The sequence below is a fragment of the Hemiscyllium ocellatum genome, chromosome 36, assembly GCF_020745735.1.
Source record: "Hemiscyllium ocellatum isolate sHemOce1 chromosome 36, sHemOce1.pat.X.cur, whole genome shotgun sequence".
Taxonomy (NCBI): Eukaryota; Metazoa; Chordata; class Chondrichthyes; order Orectolobiformes; family Hemiscylliidae; genus Hemiscyllium; species Hemiscyllium ocellatum.
In genome coordinates, this window is record NC_083436.1 from 46,108,898 (window position 1) to 46,132,397 (window position 23,500).

The following is a 23,500-nucleotide window of genomic DNA, read 5'->3' on the forward strand; positions in this document are numbered from 1 at the left end:
GATAGTGCAAGGACCTGACAAGGGAGTCGAGGAGGGAATGATCTTTACAGAAATCAGATAGGGCTGGGGACAGAGATATATCTCTGGTGGTGGGGTCTGTTTATAGATGGTAGAAATGTTGGAGGATGATGCAATGTATACAGAGGTTGTTGGGTGGAAGGTGAGGACCGGGGGGGTTCTGTCCTTATTGCGGTTGGAGTGGTGCAGGAAGTGGATGAGATGCACTGGAGGGCATCATCAACCACATGGGAGGGGAAATTAGTCTTTAAAGAAGGAGGCCATCTGATGTGTTCTATAGTGGAACTGGTCCTCCTGGGAGCAGATGCAGTAGAGGAATTGGGAATAAGGGATAGTATTTTTACAGGAGGCAGGGTGGGATCGCTGGTGGGAAGGTGTAGTCCAGATAGCTGTAGGAGTCAATGGGTTTGTAGAAGATGTAAGTGTTGAGCAGGTCACTGTTGATGAAGATGGAGAGGTCCAGGAAGGGGAGGGAGGTGTCAGAGATGGTCCAGGTGAACTTTATGTCAGAGTGGAATGGGTTGGTGAAGTTGATGTACATCAGGAATCACCTGGTGTTGTGTAACTTTGTCCACCCCATCCAACACCAGCTCCTTACACATTATTGCTAGTCACCTGCTCAGCCAGATAGTCATCCACTCCTTTGTCCAACCCTGCTCTTTTCTCTCTCTCTCTCTCTCTCTCTCTATCCTTATGGTTTATTCCTCAGCCTCACCCATCTACACAAAAACCCACATTTTCCCAGCTACCACCAGTTCTGAGGAAGAGTCACGAGGACCCAAACCATGAGCTCTGATTTCTCTCCACAGGAACCTTTCAGACCTGCTCAATCACTCCAGCTGCACTGTACTCCACTCTCCATTCATTGAGTGGCTTCCCGCGCTTCCGGTCAGATGAGCATGAACCAATGAGAAGCAGCCATTTGTCAGTTACGCGGTAGCCAATCAGCGGTGTGATGATGTAATGCACCCCGCCCCCTGAGTGCGCGCGCAGGCGCCCAACTGAAAGGGCGGGGCTTGGCCCAGCGTGCGCGCGGGCGCCCAACTGAAAGGGCGGGGCTTGGCCCGGTGCGTGCGGGCGCGCGCGCGTGCAGCCCGTTAATAGGCGGAGCTGCCGGAGCCCGTGCCCGCGCCGCTGCTAACATGGTGCTTGACACGATCGCTCGGATCATCAAAGTCCAGCTGCCCGCCTACCTGAAGCGGATTCCCATCCCCGAGACTCTGGGTGGGTTCGCCCGGCTGACAGGTGAGAGGCTGCGGACTGAGCGGGTGTGGGGTTCCCCGGTCACGGGTCCGTGCGCGGGGCGGGGATGGGGGATGGGGGGAGAGAGAGGGACTGCTCGAGGCCGGGGGTCGGTGATCCGTGGACGCGGGCCTGGTGTCGGGGTGAGCCTCGGGGAGGGGGATGGGCGGGTACACTGGGTCATTCCTGATTGAAGGGCTTTTGCCCGGAACGTCCATTCTCCTGCTCCCGGGGTTGCTGCCTGACCTGGCCTGGCCTGGCCTGTGCTTTCCCCCTGGTCACACACACACTCCCGACCCCTGGTTAATACATACCCCAGCGCCAGTCACTGTGTCTCTGTGTGTGTGTGAGTGTGTGTGTGTGTGAGAGACCGCACGCTCTCCCAACCTTGGCTGCAGAGCCGTTACCTGCTCTTTCTGCAAATAACCGAACACGATGGACTGTTCACTAATCACCTGGAAAATCAACTGGGTGAAAGTAAGGACTGGAGGTCAGAGTCTAGATTAGATTGGTGCTGGAAAAGCACAGCAGGTTTTGCCCGACACGTCGATTTTTCAGCTCCTCGGATGCTGGTGAACTGCTGTGCTTTTCCAGTACCACACTAGTCTTGACCTGGAAAATCAACTTCAACTTCACCTTGCAATTAGTAAACCACCAAGATCAATGTGAGATCCTGGAAAATGTTAAAACTTCTTGATATCCTAAGAGCATCCTTTTTGATGATAGACATAGATGACAGAGTTCATCATTCACCTCACTATACTAGCTTATCTTTTCAGGAGTACAGTCATGGTTTGCCATACAGCAGTGAGCCCTCTGCTCCTAATGCGTCAGAGGCCTAGACAACATACAGTAGACCTCCCTGAAGATCTGCGGAAGAACCATTGGCAGTGCCTAAGCAATGACCTCCAAATCCAGTGACAAGAAGGCAAGAAAGCCAATCTGATACCAGTGACATGTTAATCTCTCAAAATGTTGCACACAGCATGTCACCTTTCAAAGTTACCCCTCTGCATGGAACTCTGATACAATAGTAGACTTCCAGTGGAACATGAAAGCATTGTTTTGTTTGAAGGTTAGCCACTCCCATCTGATGATGCTAAATGGGAACTGACTCCATGGCTGACACACTTGCTCAAAACACTCCCTGACAACATGATGCAGTGCCTGTGTCACAGGTATCACCAGTTCATAACTTGGTGTGGCTCCTCTCTACACTTTGCTTCTTGTTCGGGTATCTCATTATGTTCTGGTCCCTCAACATCTTAGCAGTCTCAAGCATGACAAACAGTTAATGATCCAGATTTCTTCACTGCTTTCCTCCCTTGGCATCTGCATTGAATGATTTTGTATCCTGAGAGTTTTTGGCCTCCATCCAACCATGTGTCTTGTTCTCACTTGTATTTTCCACACCGTTCTTGAAGAGATTAAACTTACTCATCAACATGAAAACAGGCACTTCGGTCCAATTCATCCATGCAGACCATAAATCCTAAGTTAAGCTAGTCCCATTTGCTAGTTTTGGCCCATATTTTATCATCCCTTATTCTTAGGCCCTTTATATGTTGTAATTGTATAAATTTCTACCACTTCCTCTCAGCTCATTTGATACATGCACCATCCTTGGTGTGAAAATGTTACCCCTCAAATTCCTCTTAAGTCTTACCTCTCTCAGCTTAAACCTATCCCCTTTAGTTTTGAACTCCCCTATGCTGGGAACAAGTCCTTGGCTATTCACCCTATCCATGCCCCTCTTGATTTTATAAATCTCTATAAGGTCACCCCTCAGTCTCTGACATTCCAGGGAAAATACTTCTATCCTATACATCCTCTCCCTATTAGCTCAAACTCTCCAACCCTGGCAACGTTCTTTTAAATCTTTTCTGAACCCTTTTAACTTTAACATCTTTTCTATACCAGGGAGATGAGAACTGAACACAGAAGTGGCCTAACCAATGTCCTGCATAGCCACAACCAGGCATCCCCATGCCTATACTTAATGCACTGACCAATAATGGCAACCATACCAAGCACTACCTTCACTTTCCTGACTACCTGAGACTCCACACTCAAGTAGCTATGAGCCTGCACCCCAAGGTCTCTTTGTTTAGTAAAACTCCCCAGGATTCTACCATTAAGTGAATGAGACCTGCCCTGAAAAACCTTGCCAAAATGCAAAGCCTCACATTTATCTAAATTAAACTCCATCTGTCACTCCTTGGCCCATTGGTCTATCTGATCAAGATCCCCTTGTACTCTAAGATAACCCTCTTCATTGTTCACTATCTCACCAATTTTGGTGTCATCTGCAAACTAACTAACCATGCCCCCTGTATTCACATCCAAATCATTTATGTAAAATGATAAAGCAGTGTAACCAACGCCCACCTGGTCACAGGCTTCCAGTGTGAGTAGCAGCCCGCCACCACTAGCTTCTGACTCATTCCTTCAAACCAATTTTGTATCCAAATTTCATTCAATCGTGGGATGTGGGTGTCGCTGGCTGGCCACCATTTATTGCATGTCCCTAGTTGCCTTGAAGGTGGTGTGCGGTGGCTTCTGGAACTGCTGCAGTCCACCTACTGTGGGTTGACCCACAATGCCATTGGGGGGTGTTCCAGGATTTTGACCTCGTGATAATGAAGGAACGGCGATATATTTATTTCCAAGTCAGGATGATGAGTGGCTTGGAAGGGATCTTGAAGGTGGTGGTGTTTCCATATATCTGCTGTCTTTGTTCTTCGAGATGTAAGTGGATGTGGGTTTGGAAGGTGCTGTCTAAGGATGTTTGATGAAATTCTGCAGTGCATCATGTAGATAGTTGACATTGCTGCTACTGAGCATTGGTGATAGAGGGAATAGATGCTTATAGATACGATGCCAGTCAAGTGGGCTGCTTTGTCCTTGATGGTGTCAAGCTTCTTGAGCGTTGCTGGAGCTGCACTCATACAGATAAGTGGGGAGTGTTTCATCACACTCCTGATTTGTGCCTTGCAAGTGGTGGAGATGCTTTGGAGAATCAAGAGGTGAGTTACTTGTTGCAATATTCCTAGCTTCTAACCTGCTCTTGTAGCCACTGTATTTGTGGTGAGTCTTGTTGAGGTTCTGGTCAATGATAACCCCCAGGATGTTGATAGTGGGGGATTCAGTGATGGTAACACCATTGAAAGTCAAGGGGTAGTGGTTACACTGTCTCCTATTGGTGACTATCATAACCTGGCATTTGTTGGGCACAAATGTTACTTAAATGGCTAGCTCTCCCTGGACTCCAAGTGATCTAACCTTTCTGACCAGTCTAGTACGTGGAGCCTAGTCGAGCACATTGCTGAAGTCCACATTGTCAATGTCCATTGCTCTGCCATCATCAATCTCTCATGCAATATCCTAGTTTGTGATGAAGCAGAATGGAGACGGTCCATTAAGGAAGGAACTGAACATATCAGTAATCTTCGGGATGTGTAGAGGCAAAGTAAGACATTGGTTGAAGTCTATTGACAGCTCTCATTACCCAGCTGTTCAAGCAGCACTAGCAGTGTCTGCATATCACACATTGGACTCATCAGGCACCTTGCAACTTGAATGGGAGCAAGTAATTTTCAATCCCGAGAGAGCATTTAAGAAAGGAAAAAGTTACATTTCTCATAACAATTAGATATTCTGAAGCAGTGTATAGCTAATGGAATACCATTGAAGTGGTGTCACTTGGAACTGGGTAGGTCTGAACTGTGGGGAGAAGAAACCTGAAAATATTGGACTTCTATTCCTCTCTAGGTCAGGAGTATCTGTGGAGAGAGAAATTAGCATTTCAGATTTGCAGCAGTCCTTCATAATCTTTTAACTCAGGTAGGCTCCATTGTGTCACTGAGCAATTACTCAAATCCCCCCCCCCCCCCCCCCCCCCCCCCAAAAAAAAGGAGCTGACATTGAGAAATGGGAAAGTTTGCTAAATGAGGATTTGGCATAAATCTTGTATGTTATATATGTCTACGTACGAAAGTTGCTGGCCCAGCTTTTGTTGCCTGTCCACAATGGACTTTGAGGCAATAGCGGGTTGACTTCACAAACCGTTACAGTGCTGTTAAGGAGGGAGTTCCAGGATTTTGACTGAGTGACACTGAATGAAGAACAGTATTTTCCAAGTTGGGAGGGAATCTTGCTGGGGCTGGTGTTCCTTTGTAACTGCTGCCTTTGTATATCAGATGGCAGCGATTTGTGGGTTTGGAAGGTCCTATTGAAAGAGCCTTGGTGAATTTCTGCAGCGCATCTGCTACTGCATTGGTGATGAAGGGAATTGAATGCTTTGGATGTGCTGGTGGAGGGTCAGGGGCTGCTGCTTCCACTGTGTGATATCTGATGGGGTTGGCTAGGAGGGAGGGTCTGTCCTGTTTGTTCAGCATGTGGCAGAATGGATTATACTAGACGGGTGAACAGTGGAATTTGAGGTCAAACCATAACCATTTCCTCAAATGAACTGGATCTAATTGAGAAGAATGGCCAGACAGTTATGGAATGGGTAGTTTTAAATGTAGTCAACACAGCAGAATTTACCCAATTAAACATTATATTAATGATTCATTTACAAGTACTTGGCTTAGAGTGCCTTGGGATACCCAATGCTTGTGAATGGTGCTATCGAAATGCAGGTCTTATTGCGTCCATTAACCAGCGGGTACAAATTTCAATTTTGAGATCTGAATGCAATATTTTGCTCCATAATTATAAGTTTGTAAGATTTGCTATAGACTGTTAATTACAGTGCAAAATTTTAAATTAAATTGCCTGAATACTAGAATTCTGATTTGAAATTGTACTTAGCACAAGTTTCTGTTTTAAAATGACCACGTAAACCTTAAATTCAGTGATCACAAACTGCACACATTTGAAAGAGCTTGTAGACTCAGTGGGCCGAATAGTATCCTTCAAAGCTGTGTTTTTCTATCACTAGAAACTATGCATAACCTTTCTAGTTGCCATGCAAACCAGGAGCAGCAGGAGCAAGATTATGGCTGATCTGATTGGAGCCTCAAATCCATATTCCTATCTAGCCCCAACCTTTCATCCATTGCCTAACTAGAATCCATGTACAGCTACCTCAAACAGGAACCCTTTGTTCTATATTTTCCTATGAGTTTGCAGCCTCTCTCCATCCACCCTGCCAGCACTCCTCAAGACCACCTATGCTTCAATCAAGTCACCTCTTGCTCTTCTAAATTCCAGTGCATACAAGCCTAATCTATCCAATCTTTTGTCATAGATTCGTCTGTTCCACATATTAGTTTGGTAAGCCTCTTCTAAACTGCCTCCACACATTTATATCCTTCCTTAAATAAGGTTACCAATACTGTACTTCAGATGATGTCTCACCTATGTAAGTATAACTGAAGCTTAACCTTCCTGTTTTTATTATTGATTTTTCCTTACAATATAACTAGTAACATTCCAGTTGGTTTTCCAAATCACTTGCTGTACAGGCAAATAAATTTTTGTAATTCATATATGAAGACACCCAGATTCTCCTAACATTTGAGCTCTGCTGTTTCTCACCATTGAAATAATATGCTTTTGTTTTTTCCTGCCAAAATGGACTATTTCAAATTTTCCCATGTTTTACTAGATTTTTATCCACTTGCTTAGTCTATCCATATTCTATTTTTGCTTTCCTATATTTTTACAAGTTCTTCAACTTATCTGCCTACCTATTATTGTGCCATGAGCAAATTTGGCAACAGCGCCTTCATCCAAGTTACTTAAATTATTGCAGTTTGAGCATCCATCCCAGTGGCACACTGTGTTGCATCTTGCCAAGCTTAATTCAGCGCGTTTGTTCCTACTGTGCTTCCTGATCCCTAGCCAATATTCTATCCATACAAATAATCCACTCCATACATCATGAGCTTTTGTTTTCCACAATAACCTTTTGATGTGGCATTTTGTCAAACACCTTCTGAAATTTAAGCACGGTCTATTCACAGCTTGCGCTACTTCTTCGAAGAACGACAGTAGATTGCTTCGTGAAAGGGAAATTGTTTAATCAATGTAGAGTGCTTTGTTACCTTTTGTATTTGTTTTAAGTATCTAATGAAACTCATTTAATAGCTTCTAACACTTTCCCTATGACAAATGTTAAGCTCACATTTTTCTTTTTTCCCTCCCTTTCTGAATAAACGAGTTAGACTTATCTTCGATTTTCAGTGGCTCTGTACTAGAATCGAGGCAACTTTGGAAAATTAGAATCAACACATCAATGTTCTCATGAGCCAATTTTTTTTTAAGACTCTATGATGCAAACTCATCATGATCAGAGCATTTGTCAGCCCTCCACCCCACAATCTTGTTCAGTACTGCTTTTCTGGTGAATGTACTTCTGTGTTCCTCCTTGTTCCATTTCCTGACTTGCATCTACTTCTGAGATGTTACTTGTATCCTCTGTAGTAAAGAACAGTGGAAAAATAGCTGTTGCAGACTGTTTTTTTTATCTATGGGATCAATGCTTACTTTGTAATTTTTTTCTTTTAAAACGTTCAGGTTTTTTGGCAACTATCTGTTTATATTTCTATCTGGGTTTCTCTCGTCCTCTAATTTTCCCTCAGTTTTATTTGTTTGTTGTATCTGTTCAGTCTTTTGATTTTTGCACAATTATTTGCTGTTTCTTTGCACTTGATACTAATTTAAATATTTCTAGTTAACTGTGGATAGTGGGATTTTTCATTAACTCTTTCAAATGCATCTATTCTGTACATTCTGAAATAATAGCCTCTTAAATGTAAGTCACTGCATCTGTATAGTTCTATCCTTTTGGCCTAATTTGTTCATTCACTTCAGTCTGCTCTGATTTCATGTTTTTTTTATATTTAATTTTTTAAAAATTTTCAAGCGCGCCTGTCTTTTTCTCAAACTGAGTACAAATTCAGCCATGAAAACATAGAAAATAGGAGCATAAGTAGGCCATTCAAGCCTGCTTTGCCATTCATTATGATCATGGCTGATCATTCAATTCTGTGCCCTGTTCTCACTTTTTCCTTAGCCCTAAGAACTATATCTATTTTCTTCTTGAAAACGTTGTGCAGTGGTCTCGACTGCTTTTTGTGATAGAGAATTTCACAGGCTCACCACTCTTGGTGTAGAATTTTCTCCTCCTGTCAGTTCTAAATGACCTACCCTGTATCCTTGACTTTGACCCCTGGTTCTGGACTCCCCTGCCATCAGGAACATCTTGCGAGTACCCTGTTTAATCCTGTCAGAATTTTACAGGTTGAGAACATAGAACAGTACGGGCTCTTCAGCCTACGATGTTGCTGTGCCAAGCAGTTATCTTAATCTAAGATCAACCTAACTTACAAATCCCTCAATTTACTACCATCCATGTGCTTGTCCAGCAGTTGCTTTAATGTCCCTAATGTCTCTGACTGTACTACCACTGCTGGCAGTGCATTCCATGCACCCACCACTCTGTGTAAAGAACCTACCTCTGACATCTCCCCATACCTTCCTCCAATTGCCTTAAAATTGTTACCCATCATGACAGCCGTTTCTGCCCTGGGGACAAGTTTCTGGCTATTTATCTATGCCTCTCATTACCTTGTACAGCTCTATCAAGTCACCTCTCTTCCTCCTCCTCCCCAGTGTGAAAAACCCAAGCTCACTCAACCCCTCTTTGTAAGACCAGCCCTCCAATCCAGGCAGTGTCCTGGTAAATCTCTGCACCGTCTCTAAAGCACCTACATCTTTCCTATAATGAGGCGACTACAACTGAACACAATATTTCAAGTGTGGTCTAACCAGGGTTTTATAGAGCTGCGGCAAAACCTTGTGGCTCTTAATTCCCCTGTTAATGAAAGCCAAAATACCATAAGCCTTCTTAAAAACCCTATCAATTTGGGTGACAGTTTTGAGGGATCTATATACGTGAACCCCAAGATCCCACTGTTCCTCCACACTGCCAAGAATCCTGTCTTCAACCATGTATTCAGCTTTCAAATTTGACTTTGCAAAATGAATCACTTCCCATTTTATTCAGGTTGAACTCCATCTGCCACTTCTCAGCTCAGTTCTACACTCTATCAATGTCATGTTCTTGCTTGCAACAGCCCTTGATACTTACTACAGTACCACTAAGCTTCGTGTCCTTGGCAAACTTACTAATCCACCCTTCTATTTCTTCATCAAAGATATTTATAAAAACTACTAAGAGCAGAGGCCCAAGAACAGATCCCTACGGGATACCACTGGTCACCGACCTCCGGGCTGAATATTTTTCATCCACTACCACTCACTGTCTCCTTTCAGCCAGCCAATTCTGTGTCCAGACCATCAAATTTCCCTGTATCCCATGCCTCCTTACTTTTGAATGAGCTTACTGTGGGGAGCCTTACCAAATGCCTTACTGAAATCCATATGCACCATATCCACTGCTCGACCTTTGTCAACCTATCTCGTCACATCCTTTAAAGAACTCAGTAAGGCTTGTGAGGCATGACCTGCTCCTCACAAAGCCATGCTGACTATCTTTAATCAAACTATGCTGTTCCAAATAGTCATAAATCCTATCTCTCAGAATCTTTTCCAGTACCACAGACTTAAGACTAACTGGTCTGTAATTCCCAGGGATTTCCCTATTCCCTTTCTTGAACAGAGGAACAACATTCGCCTGTCTCCAATATCTGGTACTACTCCCATGGAGAGTGAGGTTGCAAAGATCATTGCCTGTGGCACAGCAGTTTTGTTCCTTGCTCCCCATAGGAAACTTGAGTATATCCTGTCCGGCCCTGGGGACTTGGCTATCTTGTTGCTTCCCAAAATTTCCAGCACATCCATTTTTTTAAAAAAATATCAACCTGTTCAAGCCTATTAACCTGGTCCACGGTGTTCACACTATCAACAAGGTCTCCCTCTCTACTGAATACTGAAGCAAAAAAACTCATTTTAGGGCCTCTCCTACCTCTTCAGATTCCGGGCACAAGTTCTCTCCACTATCCATGATCAGCCCTACTGTCTCTCTGATCATTCTCTTATTTCTCATGTAAGTATAGAACGTCTTTCGGTTTCTCTAACCCTTTCTGCCGAGGCTTTTTTGTGCCCCCTCTTAGCTCTCCTCAGTCCATTTTTTAGTTCTTTCCTAGTTACCTAGTTCCTAGTTAATCTTCTAAAGCTGTGCCAGATCCTTGCTTCCTTCTTCCTCTTGATGAGAAGCTTCTCTTGTCTTGTTATCCAAGGCGCTCCTTCACCTTACCACTCTTGCCTATCTCAGTAGGACAAAGTTATCCAACACTCACAGCAAGTGCTCCTTAAACAGCGTCCACATTTCTGTTGTGCATTTTCCATAGAACAATTGTTCCCAATTTATACTCCACACCTCCTATCTAATAGCAGTATAATTTCCCTCCCCCAGTTAAATAACTTTCCGTACTGTGTTCCTAGCCTCCTCCATGGCTTTGAGATTGTCCGGTCGCTCTTAACTCCAGTGAGTATTGGGGTAAAAAATTAGGTCTGCAGATGCTGGAGATCACAGTTGAAAATGTGTTGCTGGTTAAAGCACAGCAGGTTAGGCAGCATCCAAGGAATAGGAAATTCAACGTTTCGGGCATAAGCCCTTCATCAGGAAGGATAGTGGATCGTGGAGAGAACTTGTGCCCGGAATCTGAAGAGGTAGGAGAGGCCCTAAAATGAGTTTTTTTTGCTTCAGTATTCAGTAGAGAGGGAGACCTTGTTGATAGTGTGAACACCGTGGACCAGGTTAATAGGCTTGAACAGATTGATATTTTTAAAAAATGGATGTGCTGGAAATTTTGGGAAGCAACAAGATAGCCAAGTCCCCAGGGCCGGACAGGATATACTCAAGTTTCCTATGGGGAGCAAGGAACAAAACTGCTGTGCCACAGGCAATGATCTTTGCATCCTCGCTCTCCATGGGAGTAGTACCTTCCTGATGAAGGGCTTATGCCCGAAACGTCGAATTTCCTATTCCTTGGATGCTGCCTAATCTCCAGTGAGTATTGTCCCAGTTCATCTTGTATCCCAGGAATCAGTCTGGTAAACATCTGTTTCACTTCCTCCAAAGCCATAACAGCCTTCCTGAGATAAGGAGATCAAAATTGTGCACAATATTCTAGGTGTGGTCTTGTAAAGGCTCTGTACAATTGTAGCAAGATCTCTTTGCTCCTGTACTCGAATGTTGTCTCTATAAAGACCGACATGCCCTTAGCCACCTTTTTTATTGCCCACTGCAACTGCATGCTTACTTTCAGTGACTGGCATGCGATGATATCCAGGTCATTCTTTCCCATTCTAACGTCATTCTGCATCCTCGTTTTTGCCATTAAAATGTTAACCTCCCATTTATTCAGATTTTACCTCCTCTGCTCTGCATTTGCCCACTTAAGCCTGTCCAATCACACCTGAGGCATCTCTGCATCCTCCTCACAGCTCACTCTCCCACCCAGCTTTGCATCATCGGCAGATATGGAGCTATTATATTCAGTTCCTTCATCTAATTTACTGATCTGTGTGATACACCATTAGTCACTAAGCGCCACTCTGGAAGAAGGCACATTTATTCCTGCTCTGTTTCTTGTCTGCCAACCAGTTAAACTATTTGTGAAAACAACAGAAATGTCAGCAGCGTTTTTAATGTTCTCAGTCATGAGCCATTGCTACACTTTTGCTATTATTTTACTGTAATCAAAAAAGTTACAAAGGAAACAAGATGTTCTACATCAGTGGCATAATACAGTATCTCTTTCTTAAAGATCTCTAAGTATTTTCAACACTGTTCTGGCTGTAATGTTCATTCTTAGCAGCTCCGTTGATTTGGATAGCTGGTTTGCATTGCAGAATGATGCCAATAGCACAGGTTCAGGTCTTCCCTTCTGTACCTCTTCTCGCCTGAGGCAGGGTGACCCTTAGGTAAACCACCAGCAGTTGTGTGTCTTTAATGAGAACAATGCTGTGGTCCTTTGGGACTATACTACTGCAAAGAATGAAGTAAAGTCAACAATGTGAGGTTATAGCTGTCTGGCTAATACCAAAGTAAATCCATTTTTAATGATAAATTAACTTCAATGTCAGAAAGTTCACTACTAACATTCCCGTGTCATTCCTGATCTGTTTTTTTTCATTAACATCCACATACTAGTTTTGAGACACATTTTTCTGACAAACAAGTTAACACCAATTAACATTATCTTCACCACTTAAGGTAGATGGCGGTATCAATAAATTTGTTTCAAATATAATTACTAAACAGTTCTCTGCAGAATTTCACAATATCCCTCTCCCTCTCCCTCCAATTTTTAATGTTCATTTTTTGCATAACTTTTAATATCTGTCCTACTCATTAAATCTATAATTTGGTGTAAATTCATATATTTACCAAACTCTGCTGTTTTTTCAGATTTCATTGCTAATTGAACCACCTCCTCTTGCCCACAGTTGCAGAATGGCTGCGATTGCTGCCATTTCTTGGAGTTCTGGCACTGCTCGGGTACCTTGCTGTACGACCATTCATTCCCCGAAAGAAACAGCAGAAAGACAGCCTGATTAATCTAAAGATCCAGAAAGAAAATCCCAAAGTTGTGAATGAAATCAACATTGAAGATCTACAGTTCACCAAGGCAGCATACTGCAGATGTTGGCGATCAAAGACGGTAATGATGAGCATTTTGAGTCAGATTAGACACAGGCATGCTTAAAATTAAATTCTGACAATATAGCATATTAATTAACTTCCTTAATCAGACTGTTCCTTGAGTTGAATGGAAAATGAATAGTGTGCAATCTATTTACCCTTGTCCATGATTGATTGATTGATTGTAAAGAACATGAGATTTTAAAAGTTAACATAAACAATAATCTCTAATCATAGTAAACGTATTCCAAAGAGTGAATAATGAGCACAGAGAAAGAACCTGATTGGTTTAAATGGTTATCTGGTCTCACAAAAGAAATAAAACCAGGAGTCTTGATTGATAAATGAAAGTCAGTTTATTTTGCAACAGATTCATCCAGGATTATTTGCAATTTGTTCACATACATTCACTTAGTCTGCTGTTACACTTTTTACTATTTATGCTGTTGCAGGATGATATTTATCAAGGCAATGGGTAGCTAACATTTGACTGAAATAAACTTTGATCTATTTTTAACTGTCTGAATTCATGCTAATGTTATGCTTGAATCAGGATGCTGAAAGCAGCAAAAACAAAGTCTATTATTCAAACAAATCTTAACTTATTTTGAAATGAGTTGAATAGGATTTGGTAAAGTGTTGGCTTTTATTTTTCTTTCCCTCCTCAAGATCACAGTTAATCCTGAGTACAATTGCACAAATGGCAGAAGTGGCTGTTAAATTAGGTAATGGGTATAAGACATGGTTGCTCCTTCATCAGCTAGTTGTAGAGTATAATACCATGAAGCATTTGTGGAATGACCTGGTGTTCAGATGCACATTCCACACTGGCAAAAAATGCAGTCTTTCAGAAGAGCTGAAATTTTGCCTACTTAAGTGCATGCAAAATGCCACTCTATTTAGAAGGACATTCTTCCCATTGATCTTGTCAACATTTTTGATCAAGTAGCAAGGATGGTTTAAAGGGCCATTGTTACCGATTTAGAACTGTATTAAACTGCAATATAGTCTTCAAAGATACTTTGTTTCTTAATGACTTGGTAAGTCCTGGAAATAGATTTGTGTTTTATATAAATAGGTTTCTCAACTTTCCAAAATTTCCTGGGTTGACAATGGTACGACAATGAATATCTTAATATTTCTTCAGTTGTCAATGCTTTCACACCAGTGCTGTTGCACATAAATCAAAGGGATCATTAATAGTAAAGCAAAATATGTCAGATTGGAAATTTGATATAAAAACATGCAAGTCAGGCAGCACCTGAGGGAGAGCCTAATTAATGTTTCCAATCAATTACCCTTCAGAAATATAACAATGTCAATTCCTATCCCTTCATCTACACATTTTGTTTCTGTAGTGATGGGAACCAGCTGGATGTTGTTGACAATGAGGTCTTTTAATTGGGCTTGTAACCCCAGGCTATTCCAAAAGCCCTGGCTGATCAATATAAACAGGGGATACTGCTGCTGCCTGGGGCCTCACCCTAACTTAAGGGCTGCTGCTGCTGCTGCCTGGGCCTACTTCCACTGCTGCTGCCTGGACTCTGACTCAGACTCCAACTCCTGCTGCCTGAGCCCCATCCAAACCTGGGACTGCTGTGAAAAAAGACATAAACAGGGACTTAATCTCCTCGGGTCAGGTGACTGACTCCGAGCTGGCTGGTCATAGCCAGTGTACTAAGCGCAAGTAAACAAAGGGTGACTTGGTGACTGAATACCAGTCTTTGTGCGTGATGTGGAGGAGCTGGTGTTCGACTGGGGTGGGCAAAGTTTAAAAATTGCACAACACCAGGTTATAGTCCAACAGGTTTATTCTGAGGCACTAGCTTTCAGAGCACTGCTCCTTCATCAGTTGGTTGTAGAATATAAGATCATAAGACACAGAATTTTATAGCAAAAGATTAGTGTCATAGTGATATATTGAACAAACCTGGATTGTTAAGTCTTTCATCTTTTAGAATGCAGGTTTCTTTATGTAAATCTTGAACCTCTTAAGTCCACTTCTCGAGGTAACTTAAGATTTTGTAAGAAAAGGTGACATCTCAGCTCAGACAGAATCTTGTCTATATCCAAATCTTGAGTCGGTCTGGTTCTTTTCTCAAAGTGGAACTTACAAAATATTGCATGTATGAACAGCCTGCAGGTTGTACATTCAATTTTTCTCAAAAAAAAGCATCTGCAACAACAAATTCACCCATAGACTTGTGTGCATGCATGCGAGTCAGAGATGTACAGTATGGAACCAGACCCTTCGGTCCAACCTGTCCATGCCGACCACATATCCCAACCCAGTCTAGTTCCACCTGCCAGCACCCAGTCAATATCCCTCCAAATCGATCCATTTTAAATGTTGCAATTGTACCATCCTCTGGCAGCTCATTCCATACACGTACCACCCTCTGTGAAAAAGTTGCCCCTTAGATCTCTCTCATATCTTTCACCTCTCACCCTAAACCTATGCCCTCTAGTTCTGGACTCCCCGACCCCAGGGAAAAGACTTTGTCTATTTATCCTATCCAAGCCCCTTATAATTTTGTAAACCTCTGAGGTTACCCCTCAGCCTCTGACGCTCCAGGGAAAATAGCCCCAGCCTGTTCAGCCCCTCCCTATAGCTCAAATCCTCCAACCCTGGCAACATCCTTGTAAATTTTTTCTGAACCCTTTGAAGTTTCACAATATCTTTGCAATAGGAAGGAGACCAGAATTGTATGCAATATTCCAACAGTGGTCTAACCAATGTCCTGTACAGCCGAAACATGTCCTCCCAACTCCAGTACTCAATACTTTGACCAATAAAGGAAAGCATACTGACCGTCGCCTTCACTATCCTATCTACCTGCTACTCCACTTTCAAGGAACTATGAACCTGCATTCCAAAGTTTCTTTGTTCAGCAACACTATCTAGGACCTTACCATTAAGTGTATAAGTCCTGCTAAGATTTGCTTTCCCAAAATGCAGCATCTTGCATTTATCCGAGTTAAACTCCATCTGCCACTTCTCGGCCCATCTGATGAAGATCCTATTGTAATCTGGGGTAACCTTCTTCGCTGTCCACTACACCTCCAATTTTGGTGTCATCTGCATGAGTGTGTTGCAAGTATGTGTCCATGTGAGTGCACATGAGAGCGTATGTTCACGTGTGTGGGTCCGATGGAGTGTAAGGGTGTGTGAGGGAGTGTGCATGGGTGAGTGTGGAGGTTGTGTTTGTGCATATGAGAGAAAGTATGTATATGAAAGAGTGTGCGAGTGTATAGTGTAGTGAGGTCACCAGTTGAGGCGTGGATACTGATCTTGGCTATCAGCCTCTGCTTGGCCACTCTGCATTATGTATCCCTAAGTCTGCCTTGAAGGATGGTCACCGGAAGGTCTGAGGCCAAATATCTCTGACTGCTGAAGTGCTCCCCATCTGGGAGGGAACATCCCTACCTGGTGATTGTTGTGCAGTGTCCATTCATCCATTGTTTTAGCATCTGCTTGGCCTCACCAAAGTATCGTGCCTCTGAGCACCTTTTTAATGCATTGTTTGAGCTGAGATGTCACCTTTTTGTTATAAAAGCTTAAGTTATCTCGAAGGTGACTTAAAAGAAATTCTGGAATTTACATATTAACCAAAACTTGCATTCTAAAAGATGTGGCTTAACAATCCAGGTTTGTTAAATATATCACTGTATGGCACTGTAATCTTTTGCTATGAATTCTGTCTTGTGATCTTATACGCTACTACCACCTGATGACAGAGCAGCGCTCCAAAAGCTAGTGCTTCCAAATAAACCTGTTGGACTGTTTCTTTACACATTCACATTGTCACTAAATCTCTCCTTCTCTCCGCCCTTTAACAGACCTTTTTTGGTCTTCGTCCCTACGCCATCTTTCACTTCCTCATATTGTCTTTCCTCTGTTTTGATGAAATGTCATCAACCTGAAATATTTACACTTTATCTCCACAGATCCTGCATGACCTGACTATTTTGTAGCATTTTCCATTTTCATATCAAACATAATATTTGGTGTGATCCCAGCTGATGGTAAATCTAGAAAAGGCAGACCCCCAATCTCAGTCTAAGCTGGCTTGATAGATTATTAGTGTTTTTTTTAGTATTTGAAACAAACTCATTAGACATATCCAAAGGACAGGTTCAACCTTTTTTATGACATAGCAACCTTTACAGGCACTCCAGTCTCAATTTAGTGTCATCCTGCCTCCATGCTAAAATCCCTTTCTTAGTTGGCATAGCTTTAATCTCTCCCTCTCTCTCTTCGGCATGTTTCTACATTCATTGTGCTAGGTTATTTAGTTAGTCTTTTTCTGAGACCTTTTAAAAGAACTGCTAACCAAGCTCACTTGTTCTTTTTTTAAGCTGAGGTCTTCAACAGGCTTGTATGATGATTTTCTGTTTGACACTTCAAAAACCTTTTGTTTCTGAAGCTTCGGTCTTGTTGACTTTTTAAGTCTTTCAGGAAGATGTTTTCTTGTGGAGCCTGCTAAACTAATAGCACATCTGTCTTTATCTCTGTGCACTCTGCCTTTTCTTTTGAATGATTTTGACTTTGTGTTATTGGGCTTGTGCTGCTGGCAACAGCAGTTTTTATTTCCTTCTACCCTTTTTTCTAATGCACTGAACAATTCACCTCAAAGGTTTAGCTATCTTATCAAAGTAAATGTATAATCAAATACCAGATGCACCAGCACCATTCATGAGACCAATATCTTGGCCGTGCCTTAACATATTATAGATTTGTTTGACTTTTACTTCTATATCATTCATCCAGTCCAGAACCCAGATTCTCAAGCAATAATAAAATTGAGTCTTTGACATATTTATAAGACTGAAATGGAATGTCCTGTGGTTAGTTTAGAGCTGATGATTGAGAGGCAGAAGCAGGCCTATGCAATTTCTGCCCTCTAAAACATTTTATCAAAGTCATTCATTACTACAAACTGAGAGTTTGTGGTTAATTGATAACTTGACCAATATGAAGATTTATCTCTGATTTTAGTTCTTGGAAGGTAACACTTTTGCAGTTTTGTGACACAAAGTGGTAGAAATCTTTCTTTAGCATTTCTGTAATTTAATATATTCTTAAAACTGGGTTGCCTCTAACGTTGCTGAAAATGTGTTGCTGGAAAAGCACAGCAGGTCAGGCAGCATCCAAGGAACAGGAAATTTGACGTTTTGGGCATAAGCCCTTCTTCAGGAATGAGGAAAGTGTGTCCAGCAGGCTAAGATAAAAGGTAGGGAGGAGGGACTAGGGGGAGGAGCAATGGAGATGTGATAGGTGGAAGGAGGTCAAGGTGAGGGTGATAGGCCGGAGTGGGGTGGGGGCGGAGAGGTCAGGAAGAAGATTGCAGGTTAGGAGGGCGGTGCCGAGTTCGAGGGAATCGACTGAGACAAGGTGAGGGGAAATGAGGAAACTGGAGAAATGAGTTCATCCCTTGAGGTTGGAGGGTTCCCAGGCGGAAGATGAGGCGCTCTTCCTCCAACCTCTAACGTTGTACTCTTGAAGGAAATATCATGTTTGCTGTTACGGCCAAAACCGATTGTAGGCTTGTACAGAATTCTGTAATCGGCAGCTGACTGGTTTTATTTTCTCTTTATAGTTCCCAGTCTGTGACGGGTCTCACAACAAACACAACGAATTGACGGGTGATAACGTGGGTCCATTGATCATTAAGAAGAAAGAAGTATAATGTTTTTTTATTCTTTAATCATGGCATAAGATGTTTTGAGATGTAAAGATCATTTGTAAAGTGTAACCATGAACTTAACAGTCAGTACATGTATCTTTACAGTGAAATTTGTACAGATAAATTGTAAAGCTTTTCTTGTCACTAACAAATGTCTAATTTGTCAATGTACAGTAAGTAAAATTGGGCAATCTATTCTTTATCATGATTAAAAATGTAAGCAATTGTTAAATTTGGATTTTTAAAATTCCTTCATTGAGATGATGGCTTTGTTATTTTTGAACCTTGATTCCTTTGTCTTCAATATAAAACTATATACACTGTCATGAGTTCAAGGAGATGCTCTTGTGTCTGTCTGTCTGTCTGTCTTTTTTTTTGTTGAAATGTGTATTGTTTTCAATTGCTAAAACAAGTCTGTTAGAGGGAATTCACTAGTCAGAATTTTCTTTTACTGAAGAGTCCTAACTTTCTGTATTGGGGATGTCAACCCTCTTTTGTTTTTGGTGATACTCCCATTTTTTTAAAAAAAACATCCAGGGATTCATTTCAATGTAACAGAAGTACAGCAAACTCCACATTAACTGGCACCTGGTGGGGAACAGGAGTGAGTTGTTTGAGCAAATATTCCAGATAATAGAGGTTCACGTAATCAATGTAACAACACACACTGAATAATAGAAATGTATTGTAGGGACTGTACACATCACTGTTGTACTTTATTTACACCGTAAATTGCTTAAATAACTGCATCTTTGCCTTAAATAAAACTTACTGGCAGAGGGCTTGGCATTGCAGATTGCAATAATACAGTAGCCATATTTGAGGAATACAATTTTTGGTGGTTTGAGTGCCAGTTCATAAGGTGCCATTTGAAATAAAGTTTGCTGTATTTCATTCTGTATAAAAATTGCACAAAATATTTATTTGGCATAATGTGAAATTATTGCTGGTTCTTAGCAACACTTCTCAAGTTGTAGTTCTAAACTACTGGTGTGTTTAAAAGGCTCTAACCTCCATGAACAAGAAATGAGGCAAAACTCCATAAATAAATAGAACTTGTTGTATGGTGGTGAGGTGTTTTGGGAAATGCAAACTGTGATTGACCAGGAGCATGAATCCTTCCACAGGTCAAGGTGCATTTGCTGAAACCCCTAACATGGAACAGTGTTATTTCCCACCTTGTGGTTAAGACCATAAGATGTAGAAGCACATTTAGGCCATTCGGCCCATTGAGTCTGTTCAACCATTCACTCGTGGCTGATCTGTTTTTCTACCTCATTCTCCTGCCTTCTCATGATAATCCATGACCCTTTTTACTAATCAAGAACCTATCTCTTTTAGTCTTAAATATGTTCAGTCACTTGACCTTTACAGCTGTCTGTGGCAATGAGTTCCACAGATTCACCATTCTCTCCAGCTGAAAAAATTCTTCTCACCTCAGTTCTAAAGGGGCATGCCTTCATTCTGAGGCTGTGCCCTCGGGTCCTTGTCTGTCCTAATGGGAACGTTCTTTCCATATCTGCTTTATCCAAGCTTCTAAGTATTTCGTAAGTTCCACTGGGATTCTCCCACACCCACCCACCCTTTTCAATTCTTGAGTACAGACCCAGAATCCTCTACTGCTCATGTCAAGCCCTTTTTATCCCTAGCTTCATTCTCTTATACCTCCTCTGGATCTCCTCCCAAGGCCAGCACCTCCTCCCTTTAGAAACAGGGCCATAAACTACACTCAATATTCCAAATATGGTCTGACCAGAATCATGTGTAGCCTCCGCAGTGCATCCCTGCTGTTGTATTCTCGCCCTCTTGCTATGAATGTGAACATCATACTTGCCTTCCTAACTGTCAACTAAACCTGTGTTAACCTTTAAAAGTATCCTGAATTAGGGCTCCCAAATCTCTTTGTGCCTTAGATTTCTGAAACCTTTCCTTGTTTAGAAAATGTCTCTATTCTTCCTACCAAATTGCATAATCTCACACTTACCCACATTGTATCCCATCTGCAGTTATTTGTCCACTTTCTCAGCCTGTCCAACTCCTTCTACAGCTTCCCCAACACTACGTATCCTTCTATTTATCTTTGTGTCATCTGCAAACTTAGCAAAATGTCCTCATTTCCTTCATCTGGATTGTTAACATATACAGAGGAACCTCAATTATCCGAATGAGATGGGTGGGCACTATTTCGTTCACATGATTAATTATTTGGATAATCGATTTTACCTTAAACAAGTGATGTTCTACCAGAGAATTTGTTTAAATCTATAATTTTAATGCATCTGCTTTTTAAACAAACTGCTCTTTGCGTTCTGCAAATTACAGGTCAAACTGGGAAGAACTAAACCCTTATCAACATATAAAATCCCACCATTAAACAAATTTCTGAACAGCTGTTACGATTGCAAGAGCATTTGTCAATTTCTGGGAACTCATTTAATGCGATAGAAAGACCGAAGCGCCCTCCTCACACGTGTTTATTTCTTGGCCGTGTTTTTTTTAAATGAACAGCCCAGTAAAGTGACGGGAATATCCCATAAAACAATTATTTTTGCAAAGGACTGTGTAACTAATCCTTATTTTAAAAAATATCCAGTTGCTGATGCTTGAGGTGCTTGTGTTTCTTTGTTTTTGCCAGTACTTTTGCATGTTCTTCAGTACAGGTAAATCAAATACACTTACTACTTTGTAATGTTTTTGCGAGACCTTGATCTTTGGATAATTAAGGTTCCTCTGTAATGTGAATGGTTATGATCCCAACACTAACCCTTGCAGAACTCCTAGTCACTAACTGCCATCCTGAAAAAGACCCCTGTATCTCTACTGTCTCCTGCCAGTTAGCCAATCTTCTATCCATACCAGTACCTTGCTTCAACATCATGGACTCTTATTTAGGAGCCTCCTGTGTAGTACCTTGTCAATGGCCTTCTGGAGATCCAAATAGATCACATCCACTGACTCTCCTCTGTCTAACTTGCTCGTCACCTCGAAGAATTCTAACAGATTTGTCAGGTGTGACCTCCCCTTGACAAAGCCACATGGACTTAATCCTACTTTATCATGCACTCCCAAGTACTCTGCAATCTCATCCCTAATAATGGGCTCGAAACAACAGAGGTCAGGCGAACTGGCAAATTAGTTTTCCGTCTTGCGGACTTTCTCTTTTTAAGCAGGGTATTTCATTAGCCATTTCCAAAGTCCTTTGGTACCTTCCCTGGCTCCAGTAATCCCTGAAAGATCACTACCAGTGCCTCCACAATCTTTTCAGCTATCTCTTTCAAAATCGTGGGGTGTAGGCCACCTTGTCTGGGTGATTTATTCACCTTCAGATCTTTCAGCTTCCTAGCACCTACTCCTCCATGATCTGAGTGATGGCCACTATGCTCATCTCTCTTCAAGAGTCATTAGTTATAAATGAAGCCATAAATGATACTAGATTTAAACACTGAAAAGATGAAGTTGGTTTAAACTGTCTTCTGCTCATAAACTGCACTGAAGGTAGTCACCCCATTCGATGACTAAACAGGAAGTGAACCATTCCAGTGCTCTGCCCTGAAAATTTGCCCCAGTGATCTGGGTTACACTCCAGTCTAATACTTAGAGGTTACAAACCCAGGATATATCTTATCAATAGGACCAAACCTGTGACCGCTGAATGGAGTCTTCAGGAATAGAGTTTGTAATCTATACCTGAATCATTTTCCTTTCTTGACGCTGATTTTCATGAATTATTGATTCACGGTTGCCCTAACTCTCAATCTTTCTTTTGGTGACTTTGTCAGACTTTTGAGGGGATGAGGAGTTTGAACTTTTGCTCTTCCCTCTCAACATATTCTCTTTCTTGGCTTGAAACTGTCTTAAGTATTTTCACCTTTTGATATTGGTTTTATGGGGCCACAAATTAGATTGCTCTGTTTTTCTTATGTATATTTCAGACTGTTTGCAATAGAGGAAGAAAGTATTATCTAATCAACCTGTCAAGGAATATTGTTAGACACCTTTGGAGCAGTTGGGACTTGAACCTAGGCTTTCTGGCTCAAAGGTAGGGAGTAATACTGCACCATTACAGCCTTCGAGAGGGTGAAAATATCGGTGTTGTTAGGCAAATTGGATTAACCTCCGTGATGATCTAGGAGATAGTGAGGACTACAGGTGCTGGCGGTCAGAGTCGAGAGGGTTGTGCTGGAAAAGCACAGCAGGTCAGGCACCATCCAAGGAGCAGGGGAATCAGTATGCCTGATGAAGGGCTTATGCCTGAAGCATTGATTCTCCTTCTCCTGCTCCTTGCATGCTGCCTGACCTGTGCTTTTCCAGCACAACACTCGACTAGTGGTGTTCTCCTTGGTTTATATTTGTCAGCAGGACAAACACTTGGGGGCTCTAAGCAGTTTTAGCCTCCTGTATAATTGCAGCAAGACATCCCTGCTCCTGTACTCAAATTCTCTCATTAAGAAGACACCACCACACCGTTTGCATCCTTCACTGCCTGATGCACCTGCATGTTTACCTTAACCAACTGCTGTATGAGGACACCTAGGTTTTATTGCACATTCCCTTCTCAATTTACAGCCATACAGATAATCATCCACTTTTATGTTTTTGCTGCCAAACTGGATGACCACGCACTTATCCACATTATACATGATCTGCCATGCATTTGCCTGCTTCCTTAGACTGTCCAAATCACATTGAAGCAACTCTGCATCCGCCTCACAGCTCACCCTTCATCTAACCATGTGGTGTCTAAAAACATGGAGATATTACATTTAGTTCCCTCAACTAAATCATTAACATATATTGTGAAAAGCTGCGGTCCTATCATTGCGGTAGCCCACAAGTCAATGCCTGCCATTAGGAATCAGACCTGTTTATTCCTACTCTTGTTTCCTGTCTGTCAATCAGTTTTCTATCTATCTCAATCCATTACCCCCAA

The 23,500-nt window shown here is 42.0% G+C and overlaps 1 protein-coding gene across 1 annotated transcript; it reads left to right on the plus strand.

The window, feature by feature from the left end:
• The first annotated feature begins 1,072 nt into the window (after window positions 1–1,072).
• cisd2 (CDGSH iron sulfur domain 2) lies at window positions 1,073–18,789 on the plus strand. Its single transcript, XM_060851625.1, has 3 exons — window positions 1,073–1,263; window positions 12,688–12,902; window positions 18,484–18,789. Exons 1-3 carry the CDS (start codon window positions 1,161–1,163, stop codon window positions 18,571–18,573), a joined length of 408 nt encoding a protein of 135 aa, XP_060707608.1. The 5' UTR covers window positions 1,073–1,160; the 3' UTR covers window positions 18,574–18,789.
• The last annotated feature ends 4,711 nt before the right edge of the window (window positions 18,790–23,500 follow it).